This window comes from Gorilla gorilla, chromosome 5 (assembly GCF_029281585.2).
Source record: "Gorilla gorilla gorilla isolate KB3781 chromosome 5, NHGRI_mGorGor1-v2.1_pri, whole genome shotgun sequence".
Lineage (NCBI taxonomy): Eukaryota > Metazoa > Chordata > Mammalia > Primates > Hominidae > Gorilla > Gorilla gorilla.
Genome location: NC_073229.2, coordinates 192,368,865 through 192,381,695, shown reverse-complemented (window position 1 = coordinate 192,381,695; position 12,831 = coordinate 192,368,865). Strand labels below are relative to the sequence as shown.

The following is a 12,831-nucleotide window of genomic DNA, read 5'->3' as shown; positions in this document are numbered from 1 at the left end:
CGGGAGGGAGATGGGAGCCGTCTGTGGGCTTTGAGCAGGAGTTCTCTGCTGTGATCTCTGTTTAGCATGATCACGGGGCTGAGAGCGTGGGGGGCAGAGGGACAAGAATGGCAGAGGAGACTCTAGAGCCCGTTGCCACCATTCAGGAGGGAGACGAGCCAACCAGGGGTGGGTCCCAGTGGCGGACATGGAGGTGGGAACGGGGTCAGACGGAGGCTGGGTGGGTTCTGGGGGTAACGCCGCCGGGATTGGCTCACTGTCTGGACATGGGGTGGGGAGCCAAGCTGAGACTGAGAGACTGAGTCCCGCGTCCTACAGCCTGAGCAGGTGGAGGATGGGCTGCGAGTGCTGAGCAGCTGCTTTTCCTGCCGGCGACGAGGGCAGCACGTCCCTTAAATAAACGGATGACAGGGCACCACCAGCGCCGGCGGAATTCGTGCCCCTCCATGGGAGCATCTGTTCTCACTGCGGGGCTCACGTGCTTTCCCTCACCTGCCCCGGCTTCCCGCTTATTTTAGGAGCAGCGTTCCATTTTCTAGTGAAACCTGAGCAGCGTCTCTGTGTAAAACAGAGTTGCTGTGCCCGTCCGCCTTCGATTTTCCGCTCCCCGCTGGGCGGCCCTCAGGAACTTCCCAGGGACCTGAGGACAGACGGGGCCTGCCCCAGTGCTGCTGGAAGGGGTGCACCCTCATAGAGAATTCAGAAGCAGCAGTGAAGCTGCTGATGGTCGATTATCTGTGCACAGTGACGGTAAACAGTGTACGTGATAAACACAGCTGCCTGGAGGCGGCCATTCCTGCCTCGGTCCTCCTCCACCTGTGTCCTGGAGGTCTGCTCCCCATGGGAGAGGACAGCCGACCAGACCCCAGCCGCCTTCTCAAGGCTGGTCCCTGAACGAAGGAGGAAGCGGCCACAGCCTCCTGAGAGTCCCTCCAGGGCCACGGGCCTTCGAGGAGGAGCTGGTGTTGCTCCACAAAAACGTTCTCTAAAAACCACAGTGAGGCTGACAGTGACTGTGCCCCAGGGGCTGTGACACACCCTGGGTCCCTTCACCCACTGGCAGCAGAAGGATCTCCCTATACAGCTGAGGGAGCAAAGGCAACAGAAATCCAGGGACCCCCAGGGACCCACTGGCGGAGGCTGATCGGGTTTGAACCTGTGCCTGGTGTCAGGGCCCACCCTCACCACCCAGTGCAGCCCCCCAGGCAGGCTGCTGGCCCCTGTGTATGGCCCTGGTGTGGGGCCAGCCCTGGGATGAAGTTATTTTATTTCCCAAATTGTCCCCTTCCCCTAAGCCACAGCTCCCATTCCCCAGGAGCCAAACTGGCGGGGAGGACTTGGGCTCTCAGCAGGGCACGTGTGATCAGTGTCTGAGAGCAGGCCCAAGGAGTGGGGAGGTTGACAGGCAGGCCGGTGGGTCACACGGACACAAGGAGTGGGGAGGTTGGCAGGCAGGCCCGTGGGTCACACGGACACAAGGAGTGGGGAGGTTGGCAGGCAGGCCCGTGGGTCACACGGACACCTGGGTGGGGAGGTTGACAGGCAGGCCTGTGGGTCACATGGACACCTGGATGGGGAGGTTGACAGGCAGGCCCGTGGGTCACACGGACACCTGGTTAGTAGCGCACGTGTTTATGAGAGTTAACATTTGCCTTGCAGTGGAAGGCTTGTGCTAGCTGGTGCTGTGTGCAGGGGACAGAAGTAAGAGGGTAGCCTGGGGGTTCTGTCTACAAAGCCCTCCTGCCTGGGACAGGAGTGACAGGGTAGCCTGGGGGTTCTGTCTACACAGCCCTCCCACCTGCCTGGCTGCAGCTGACCCCGCCTGAGCCTCTCGCCCTCTGGTCCTGATGGGTTCACAGCTCCTGTCTTCCTTCCGGGAGGTTAGAGCGCTTTTAAGTGCTGAGTTAACAGCGGCAGCAGCTGAGGTCCCACAAGGCGAGTGTTTATGCCCGAGAAGATCAAATGCCGGGGGAGGCAGCAGGGAGAATTCCAAGCATCTGCCCTCTGGGTGGAGGGGAAAAGTCCAGAGCTGAGGCAGCAGTAGCAGCTGAGAGGCCTTTGTGCTCGCCTTGCCTCCCAGCCACTCCCCCGCCCCTAGTTTCTTTCCAAGAATAAAATCCAATGACTCTGGAGAGCAGGTACTGAACCCGAGCACCCAGGGGCCTCTGCCTCCCAGCAGGGGCAGGTGACGGCGGGAGGGTGGTAGCTGCAGTCTTCGGGCTCACATGGTCCCCACCCTGAGACCCCAGCCGGAGCATCCCAGAGGCAGCATGGGCCCTGACGTCCCCTGCCAGCTTCTCTCAGCCCCGGCTTTCTTATCTCTAAGATGGGAACGAAAAGCGCCCTAACCCCCAGCTTGTTGTGGGGTGAGGGCCTGCGGGGGAGACTCAGAACCAGAGGGAGAGAGCCTTTTCGGCGCAGGGTCCCAGGGGCTGAGAGGCCCTGCTGGGAGCACACACAGAGCCCCGCCCTCACTGACATTCTGTGTCTGACCTGCTGGCTCATGCCGCCCCTCCCAGGTCCTGAGGTTCTCAATCTGTGATCTGGGGCCACAGTTGGAAGCACCATGAGAGGGGTGGAAGTGTGAGGGTCCGGGGGTCTCCGTGCCCAGACAGGTGGTGAGGTCAGCATCCTTGGGGACCCTGGGAACAGCAGTAGAAGGGGATGGACCTAGGAATGGGTCCTGCTTCAGCCCCTCTTTAAGGGACGTGACCCAGGAGCCCAATCTCCCCAGAGAGTAGCCTGAGAGCCTGGGAGTGGGATGTCCTCGCATCTCACATGCTCCACACGCCAGCCCGTGCATCTCACATGCCAGCGCACGCATTGCACACGCCAGTCCACGCAGGTCAGAGCTCTGAGTGGTGGGAGGAGGGCCACTGCACCCTCACCTGGACAGCAGCCTGCGTTCTCCCCACAGAGCCGTCTCACGATGTGCGGCTGACAGGGCCCTTTAACCTCTCTGTGCACCTGGGTTGACTGACATTGTTATCGGAGTGGGAGGCTCTGCTGACCAACATGTACCCCACTCTGTAGGAGGAATCATTTGCACTGTCTGCAAAATTTCTCACATAAAAAGGTGAAGTAAGTTTGGGCACAGTGGCTCATGCCTGTAATCCCAGCACTGTGGGAGGCGAGGTTGGCAGATCATTTGAGGTCAGGAGGTAGAGACCGGTCTGGGCAACATGGAGAACCCCTGTGTCTACCAAAAAATACAAAACATTAGCGGCATGGTGGCTCCCGCCTGTGGTCCCAGCTGCTCAGGGGTCTGGGATGGGAGAATCGCTTGAGCCAGGAGGCAGGGGTTACAGTGAGCCCAACCCACACCACTGCACTCCAGCCTGGGCAACAGAGCAAGACACCACATGAAGAAAAAAAAAAGTGAAACAAGACTGAAATCAGTGGTTGAAAACCAGGCCCAAGGGAGTGTGAGCGGGGAGAGGTGAGTGGCTGGTGAGCGCAGGGCTGAGGTGACCACAGAATCGGGGACTGCTCTCTGAGGCGGCTGGGTCACTCCATCAGGCCTCGAGGAGGAAGGTGGCTCACTCCGGGCAAAGAGCAAAGGTCCTGGCTAACAGGTGCCCAAGGGCACAAGCCAGGGCAGAACGGGGTCACATGGGCTTCACCCCAGCCCCCACAGTTTCCATGGAACATCGTGCCATCCAGTGTGGGGAGACAGGGAGAAGCCCAGCTTGTTCCACAAGGACAGCAGTATGGGGATGCCGAGGGGGGTGACAGACGAGGGCCCAAGGGATGCATGATCAGGCACAGCCAGTGGCCCATGTCCACAGTGGGAACATGGGCGGCATCCACACTGGGCACATGGGTGTCCACACTGAAGATGTGGGTGTCCATGCTGGAACATGGGCAGTGTCCACACTGGGCATGTGGGTGTCCACACTGAAGATGTGGGTGTCCATGCTGGAACATGGGCAGTGTCCACGCTGTGGATGTGGGTGTCCACGCTGTGGATGTGGGTGTCCACACTGAAAATGTGGGTGTCCATGCTGGAACATGGGCAGCGTCCATGTTGGGACATGGGCATCCATGCTAGGGGTGTAGGTGTCCACACTGAAGATGTGGGCGTCATGCTGGAACATGGGCAGTGTCCACACTGGGCACGTGGGTGTCCACACTGAAGATGTGGGTGTTCACGCTGGAACATGGGCAGTGTCCACGCTGGGGATGTGGGCGTCCATGCTGGAACATTGGTGGTATCCATGCTGGGGTATAGGTGTCCACGCTGGGGACATGGCTGGCGTCCCTGCTGGGGATGGGGTGGCTCCAGGGCTGGAAGGCAGGCAGCATCCCACGGAGCCCTCATGACAGGGAGGTATGGGGCCACTCTGTTTAATGTGTGTGAATTCTATGTTCTACTCTTTGCACTTTTTTGCCAAACTTTGAATTTTGAAGTGATTCACCATTAGCACCCAGCACAACATTCCAGAAGTTCTGCCCTAGTCCTGCGGCTCTGCGGTGTGCCGAGGGACCACACGGGCTTTGGATGCTGTGGCTGGGCGATAGGGAGCCATGGAAGGCTTTGGATGCTATGGCTGGGTGATAGGGAGCCATGGAAGGCTTTGGATGCTGTGGCTGGGCGATAGGGAGCCATGGAAGGCTTTGGAGCAGGGACACCTGGGAGGCAGTTGCGGATCCCCCTGCAGTTCTCACGGTGGCCATGCTGGTGGCCACGCCCTTCCGTCCAGGCCTCCTTGGTCCCTTTGTTCTCACAGAGGTTGTGGCTTCATTGAAAGTGACCGGCCTCCTCCGCACACCCCCTGGAGCCCAGTGGCCCGTCCTGGGGAGCCATGGTGGGGCGTGTGGCTGTGGGTGGCCATTCGTAGAAATGGCAAGAGGGGCAAATTCCCAGGGGCTGGAGTGCCCAGAGGCCCCCCCACAGCTGTCCCAAGCCTTTGAGAGGGCTCCTCCGATGTCCCCGCCACAAGGTCTCCCTCCCTCCAGGCGGCCTCACTGTGGCCATGTGGAGGGAGGCTGGAGTGTTGGCCATCCTGAGCCAGGCGGCTGCCGCTTTCTGGAAGGCCTGGTGGAGTCAGTTCCTGCAGCTTCCACACTGTGCGTCAAGTGAGAATGGCCCGGCTCCCCACAGGCCCTCAGGTTGGGGCCTTTCTAGCTCTCTAGGATCCAGGTCACCCCTGCATCCTGGTCTGCAGTTAATGACTGCCTGGCTCAGGGACTCTATTCGGGGCCAACCGACTGCCCCAAATATTCCTTATAACCGGAAGCTGGGGACTGTGGAGCTCAGTGGTGGTGGAGGGACCTGCCAGCCCTTTGTGGGAATGTGCCTGCTTGGCACAGACCAGGAACACGGGAGGGAGTGACACCCATGTCCACGGGGCCTGCAGTGGGTCCTGCCCTCCCCCAGCAGCCCACTCCGCTGCTGCAGCCCCTCAACCTTTTCTGCTGCCAGCCCCCTGCTCTGGCCATTTGGTTGCCACCCTCATTTGGGGCAGGCCCTGCTCTCTCCCTGTGATGGGGAGGAATGAGGTGGGAGGTGGGACCTCTCGACCATGGGACGCCTGCTATGTCCTGGTCTCAGAGTCAGTCTTGGTCTTGGGAGGATAACACAGAAGGGACAAGAGGGCTTTTTCCCTACAAAATTCCGCACTCTTGTCATTCCAAAGGGCAGGTGAGTTTGAGCCAGTGGGGCTGCGGGCACTCTCACGGAGGGAGCCGGGTCCTGCACGCCTGCCTTTGTTTGGGAGCAGCACAGGGAGGGCCCACGGGAAGAGGTAGTCTGGGGACCAAGCTCGATGCACCTCCCCCACGGGACTGCATCTCTGGGGTTTTCTTCTTGGTCCAGGGGCACCCCAAAACCCTGCCGTCCAGCCCCCTTCTTTGTGGGTTTTGTCCTCCTCTAACAGGTGGCAGGAGCAGCATGTCAGGGGCATTCTGTAATTGTTGGCTGTCTATGGCTTTTTTAATTCAGCAGTTAACGTGTTTAACTCAAGACACACAAATACACTGTCCATCATAATCCGACACGCGCAGCGCTAAGAAATAACTTACCTTCCCCACCTGCCCTGGTGGCTCCTAATCCTTTTTCCTTTCTAACTAAAGCGTGGGTTTCGTGCCTTCATGATGCCCCAGGCTTCCATCTAATCCCTAGAAGCTGGGGAGCTCCCAGGGGTGAGCTGTTTCCAATGGGAAGAGGCAGACCCCTGAAAACAGGGTTCTCCTTCACCCCACCTGCCGTCTCTAGTCTTCTCCCAAGAAGACACCTCACAACTTGCACCTGGGGGGCCGTGGGGGTTGCTAGAAGCTGCAGGCCATTCTTCCTCAGTTTGGACCCACAGGACTCGGGGTACCCTCCGTCCCCAGGCCTGCAGTGAGGCTTCAGTAGAGGGGCCAGGTGTGGGAGACCCTCATTTAGGAAGCCTTAAATAAGATGAGACTTTGTAACAAGTAAATTGATTTACATTAAAGGCTGGAAAGGGAGAGATCTCCTCCCCATCTCACCAAAAAGAGGAGGAAAGAAGCCATCAGTAAGCCATCTTCCTGCCCTCCTGGCTCTGCTGTCTTCCCCCGCCAGGGACAGGAAGAAAGTCACACTTTCCAGATCCCAGATAGATGTGTGTTTGCCAGGGAGGCTGTCCACACCTGAAGGCTGGGGCCCCAGCCCTGCCAGCCCCATTCCCTGGGACTGGCCACCCTGTCTCCCAAGGGGCAGAGGGGCCTTTCGAGTCTGCTGTGTGCCCAGCCACCTGATGGGGAGTGCACAGCTGCCCTTCACGCCCTCCTCCCATGGAGTGTCCTAACAGGCAGACTTCTCCGTCATCTTTCCCGTTGGGGTTAATTTGTTGATTTAACCTCTCATTCAAGTCGATGGGAGATTGTTCTGGTTTCATGGCACTTAGTTCACAGCGGCTCCTTTCTCTGAATCACTTTTTGAAGTTCGGTCGGGGCGGTTCCCGCTGGCACCGCTGCCTCACCTGCAGGAATGCGTTACCCTTCCTGCTGCTCAGATAAATAAGGCAGGCAGGTCACGGCCTTTCCAGCGCCCATCCTGTCTGAGACAGCAGAGACACCCTGCAGTGCATCACTGACCTTTCTCAACAGCCAAAGGTCAGTTTGGAAGACCAAGAAGCTGGCACCACAGAGACGGGTGACGGGCTTGGGCCCTGCACCCTCCCACCCTGTTTACTGGGCTGAGGGTGTTCGTGCACCTTACGAGGTCTGAGCAGGTGGTGAATAAATACCGCCCCGCAGCTTCCGCAGGGCTGTCTCCAGCTGCCCTTTTCCTTCCTCTCTGGCAAGCACCTCTGGCGCTCCACATGTAAACTCTCCATGGGTGAGGAGCTCCTCAGAGCATCTGCCCTGGGCCAGGCTTGGATTCCTCAGCTCCTGTGGCTGCCTGGGACACTCGCCAGCCACCCTACCTGGACCCTGCAGTGCCTGGGGAAGAACTGGGGTGGGGAGTACCCTGCCCACCTTGCCCCAGGCCCTGTACCCTGTTGCACACCCCAACCCAGGCCCTGCACTATCCGCTTGGGCAGAGCAGCAAAAGTCAGATGATGCATCTCCCAGATACCAGCCTCAGTCATCCCAGAAGACGAGGCTTTCGTGGTTTGTTCATAAGAATGAACTCTCTTTTCTGAGATGATTTCCGAAGAGGGGGTCAGTAGATTCGGGGAGGAGCTTTGCGGTGGGTCTCAGGAATCCTGGAGCCTGGGGCCCTGAACAAGTCACTTAGCTGCTGTGTGCCTCAGTTTCCCTACTTACCAAAGGAGTAAAATGTGCTGCATCTGGCCAACATTCTTTTCTGGGAAAACATGCGAGGAGAGGAAGTGTGTTACTGAGCACGGCGAGAAGCCCTCGCAGTGCTGACGGACAGCAGGGACCTCCCGGGGACCCAGCGGGCACCCCTGGGCTCCTTCCAGCAGACACCGGGTTTCTTTTTGGATTTCAGCCAGGCGGGGTCGGGTGGCCGAAGGGAGAGAGCAGAGTACAGGCTCGATGGTGGGGGTGGAGGCTGAGCATGGAGCAAGACCCCGGCTGGCCACTCACTGAGCAGCTTGGCCTCTGAGCCCAGACTCCTCATCCACAGACTGGGTGTTGCGGCCATCGCAGCCAAGTCAGTAAAGGGCCTCGCCTGGTTCTGTGACGTGCAGAAAGGGATCAGTCAGTGTTGCTGATTGTGCAGAGGAGGACGTGGAGGAGGGGCGGGCAGCCCTAGCATTCCCGGACATGAAGGCTGCATGTGAACATACGTGTGCAAGCATGTGCCTACTCACATCCACACAGGCACACCCTCACACAGCACCCACGTGTCCCACACTCACGCCCACATGGTGGAATGGGTTGAGCTATGGCGCACGGGTGCACTTCCTGCCGTATCTTGAAGGCTTTTTGCGTGACTGTTTTATAACTTGTGTATTTTAACAGCTTTATTGAGGTATAGTTTGCATACTGTAAAATATATTCCTCTAAAGCGAAATGTTTCATAAACTTCGGAGCATTTAGGAACTGTGCAGCCATCACTGCCATCCGACCGCCCCCAGAGGAAACCTCGCCCCTCTGCAGTCCCTGCTGCCAGCTCCCTGGCCCCGAAGATGCTGCCTTTGCTGGATGTCTCAGAATGGAGCCAGGCCTTTTGCATCCAGCTTCTCCCTCGCAGTGGGATTTTTTAGACCCGTGCCTGTGTCAGTTCTGCCTTCCTTTTCACCACGGAACAGCATTCCCACATTGTTTTCTAAAACCTGTGCTTTGTGGACTTAGAGCTCCGAAGCTTGAGTTCTAGAATGTTCTCAGCAGGCCTCTATCTATCTCATGATAGAGGATGGAAACCAGCTGTCCAGAAGAAGGGAGAGTTGGGCCAAGGAGGACTCCAGGGCTCAGCTATGAGGAGACCCGGGCGGTGGCCTCATCTTCCTCGTGGCCTCTGCCTGGCCTCTGCCTGTCCACTGCCTGGCCCTGACATCATGAACGTGGCAGGACAGCCTCTTCCATCACAAACAGGCCAGTCGAGAAGACAAGACATTCAGAGGTGGGGTCAGTGTTGGGGCCTGGTCACGCCTCTGCCTTCTCAGGGTGCAAAGTTGTCTTCTTGATGAGCTGAGGACAGAGGTTCTGGTGTCCCCTCAGTGCCCTGGCGGGAGGTACTCATGGCAACCACCCTTGCCTTGGAGCCTCAGCACGTTTTCAGGAAAAAGCCACGCTCTCCCAGGAATACAACAGGGGCTTCCCAAGCCCAGCTCTCCCTGGCACTCGGATGGAAGGCGGCCTTCACTGGAGGACTGAACCTCAACGGTGTGGCCCTGAGACTCTGGGTGGGAAGGAAGGAGCTGGGGCCAGGGACGTCCTGCTTTGACGAGAATCCGTTTATTGTGTTTATCAATACAAATGTGGAGTTTCCATTCCTTTTCCTTTTCTTCTCACTAATGATGTTTGGAGCTCATTGGCCCACAGTCACCTGCACACACCAGCGCCCACACACACCAGCACCTGCACACACGTGGGGAACCATCGCTTTGATCATTAGTGCGCCCAGCACAACTCCCCACCGTGTCCCCAGCTCTCCCCACCGAGGGGTCCTGGTGCCTGTTGTCCCCTCCGTGCTGTGTGTGCCGGTGGTGTTCTGCCACCCCCCCACCCTGGCCCCTGCCTGCCCTCTGCCACTGTCCTGCGCCCAGGCATCCTGAGAGGTGCAGCTGCTGCTGCGCTTCCTGATACGCCGGCACTGTGACTCCAGGCAGCGGCTGAGGGCACCCGGCACGGGGACGAGCTGCTCAGGCGCCAGTGGCACAGGGCCATGAGAATCCAGCCTCTGCTCTCTGGGGCTGTTTTTTTTTTTTTTTTTTTGCCATTTTTAAACCTTGTTGTGCTCTCAGCTAAAGGGATCCCCACATCTTCCATAGTGAACAGCTCTACGTTTGCTGTGGAGAGAAAAGAGACCACCACCGCTGTCTTGGGTGCACATGTGTGGCCTTGAGGGTCTGGGAAGGGCCTGGATCTGAGCGGAGGGAGGGAGGGGAGCCAGTGTCAGTCCAGGGTCCGGGGAAGGTGAGGCCTGAGCCTCCTAAATCTTCTAAACCCACCGGGCTGGGCTTTAGGGCAGCTGGAGTGCGAATTTCCTAAACCCACCGGGCCAGGCCTTAAGGTGGCTGGAGTGCGAATTTCCTAAGATGAACAACGGCCCTTCCGGAGGTCCAGACCCCTTACTAGAGGAAGGTCCCAGAGCATCCCAGACTCCATGGCAGGAAACCGATGGAGCACACGGCTGAGGACGGAATTCCGCAGCCCAGGCCCGTGGGAACTGCCTCTCCTGACCTGCAGCGCCCAAAGGTCTGGGTGGTCCCAGGGCCAGGCAGGATCCTGGGGTCCCTTCCCCACCTAATGCCATGCCAAAGAGCTCGAAGGCGTTGCTCATCTCTGCTGAGCGGCCTCAGGGGCTCCAGGCCCTGCGGGAGATGTCCCCACCCCTCATGCTGATGCACCCGGCTGCTGTCCACGCGAGCCAGGACCCCCTTCCTGGCCTTCCAGCTGCTGCAGGCAGGAAGGGATTTGCTGGCCCTGGGCAAGGAAGGAAGTGTCCTCAATTTCCAGCCCCTAAAGGGAGCCAGCGTCCCTCCTGGCAGAACCTGTCCAGGAACGGCAGCTGTGCTGCTTCCTGAGGTCGATAACAGATGCCACAGGAGGTGTGTGGGGCAGGGTGCCCGCGCAGGCTGCCTTCCTCCCGCCCTCCTCGTCCTCCCCTGTTGCTGCTCCAACATCCCCAGCAGCCCTGGCTCTGGCATCTGTGCCCATGGGGTTTGCATGGCTCTCTCCACATTATAGAAGAAGGAGCAGACACCCTGAGGAGCTAGGGGTTGTCAGGTGGGGGAGTTGGGTCCTGTCTCCCCCAGCCTGGTTCTCACGGGGCCCACACCGAGGCTGGCTGCTGAGCTACCCTGCATGGGAGTGCTGCATGGCGGGTGCCCAGCCTGAGGTTGTTTATTTGCATTCCAGGCGCCCTCCACACACCCAGCTATTTGCAGCTCTGACCCTTGTCCTGGCTTGGCCACGCTGGATTCCCAGCCCAGGCTTCCCTCTCAGTTCCCTTCCCAGTGAGAAGCTCGGCAAGGGCGGGTCCCGGAAGGCACAGCTGTGATCTGGGAGGTGCTGAGCACCCACCTGCGACCCATGGCGGGGGAGGGCCGAGTAACGACAGCATGGAGGTGCCCCCGAGAGGGAGGGGCATAGACCCCGCCCAGACAAACCCTGACACGTTCCCTCCTTCAGGGGCGCGATGGATGGAACCCAGTCCTGAGAGGCCTGCATGCACTCAGCAGGAGCCGACCCTGGGAATGGACGCGATGGCCTCGGAACACAGGGATGTCCTCGTGCTGCTGCCCAGCCGGGAGCAACTGCGGCTGGCCGTGGGGGTGAGCAGGGCCCTGGGTGGCTGTGGGGGTAAACAGAGCTGTGGGGGTGAGCAGGGCTCTGGGTGGCCATGGGGGTGAGCAGGGCCGTGGGGGTGAGCAGGGGTATGGGGTGAGCAGGGGTATGGGGTGAGCAGAGCCTCAGGACACAGCCTGTGTATGGGAAGTCCCTGGACCGCCTCACTCTGCTTAGGCCAGGTGTCTGTGAGGTGTCAAGGGCCAGCCCTTTCACTGGGCCTGTGAAGGAAACATCCCTGATAGACGTTGCTGTGAGAAATAAGTTTATGGTTCAGCACATCCTTCCAGGGAGGGAGCGCTGAGGGAAGAGCGCCAGGAAGCCGGTTTCCAAGGAGCAGCTCCTGTCTTGTGTTCAGACGTCACCATCTCTATGCTTCTCTATTTCCTTTTCTTTTCCCTTTCCCCCATTTTGTCTACCTGTTTTAGTTGAGTTTGTGGCAACAGGAGTTGAGATGGTACTTTCATTTTAATGATTAATGTGGATAATGAAAATGTGGCAATTAAAATGAGAGTGGTTTGTTGAAGAACGATGACTTTCTGCATAGCTAATGTATCAATGCTACCTGGAATGGAGTATGACTTGCTAGTAATATCCTGGTTCAAGTCCCCTGGGAATCTGGGAGTCTCTTGTCTGCTTTGGGATAGAGTTCTGTGTTTACGTAAACGCCCACATCTATGTTTGTGGCAAAATCTTCCCCAAGACTCTGTGTCCCCACCCAGCAACGAGAAGCTGGAGTTGAGCTAGTGGGGGATGTCCTGTAGTTTCCTGGGGTCCCCAGCAGTGCCTCGGGCTGGGGGAGGTGTCATAAGAGGACCCGTTGCGGGGAAGATGCTGGGGCTTTGGCCCGCTACCCCATAAGAGCTGGAACTTTTAGGTTTCTTGCACTGAACTTCACGGTAAGATTTTAACTGAAGGATCATGCAGCCAGAACATAGTGAACCGCCTGTTCTGAACAGGTGAATCGTGCTCATCTGCTTTTGATGGAGCTCCCTGAAGTGCCTCTGCAACTCCTGTGGCCCCTGCAAGTTGGCAACCACAGAGCCACTTCCTATCGGGGTGTGCGCACATCTGCGTCTGCAGTTGGACAGGAACCCCTCACTGGGTTGTGCAGTCATCTATGTCTGCAGTTAGACAGGAACCCCCCCACAGGGTGTGTGCACATCTGTGTCTGCAGTTGGACAGGAACCCCTCATTGGGGTGTGCAGTCGTCTATGTCTGCAGTTAGACAAGAACCCCCCCATCGGAGTGTGTGCACATCTGTGTCTGCAGTTGGACAGAAACCCCCTATTGAGGTGTGCACACATCTGTGTCTGCAGTAGGAGAGGAACCCTCTATTGGGGTGTGCATACATCTGTGTCTGCAGTAGGAAAGGAACCCTCTGTCAGGTGTGCACACATCTGTGTCTGCAGTAGGAGAGGAACCCTCTGTCAGGTGTGC

General features: G+C 58.4%; 1 protein-coding gene across 1 annotated transcript in view; it reads left to right on the top strand.

Annotated features, from left to right (window-relative positions):
• Positions 1 to 12,831, top strand: part of FRMD1 (FERM domain containing 1) — a 44,109-nt gene that overhangs the window by 11,103 nt on the left and 20,175 nt on the right. The window contains exon 2 of the mRNA XM_019028703.4: positions 11,236 to 11,378. Within this exon, the coding sequence (XP_018884248.1) occupies positions 11,247 to 11,378 (132 nt within the window). The 5' untranslated portion in view covers positions 11,236 to 11,246. The remainder of the gene's footprint in view (positions 1 to 11,235; positions 11,379 to 12,831) is intronic.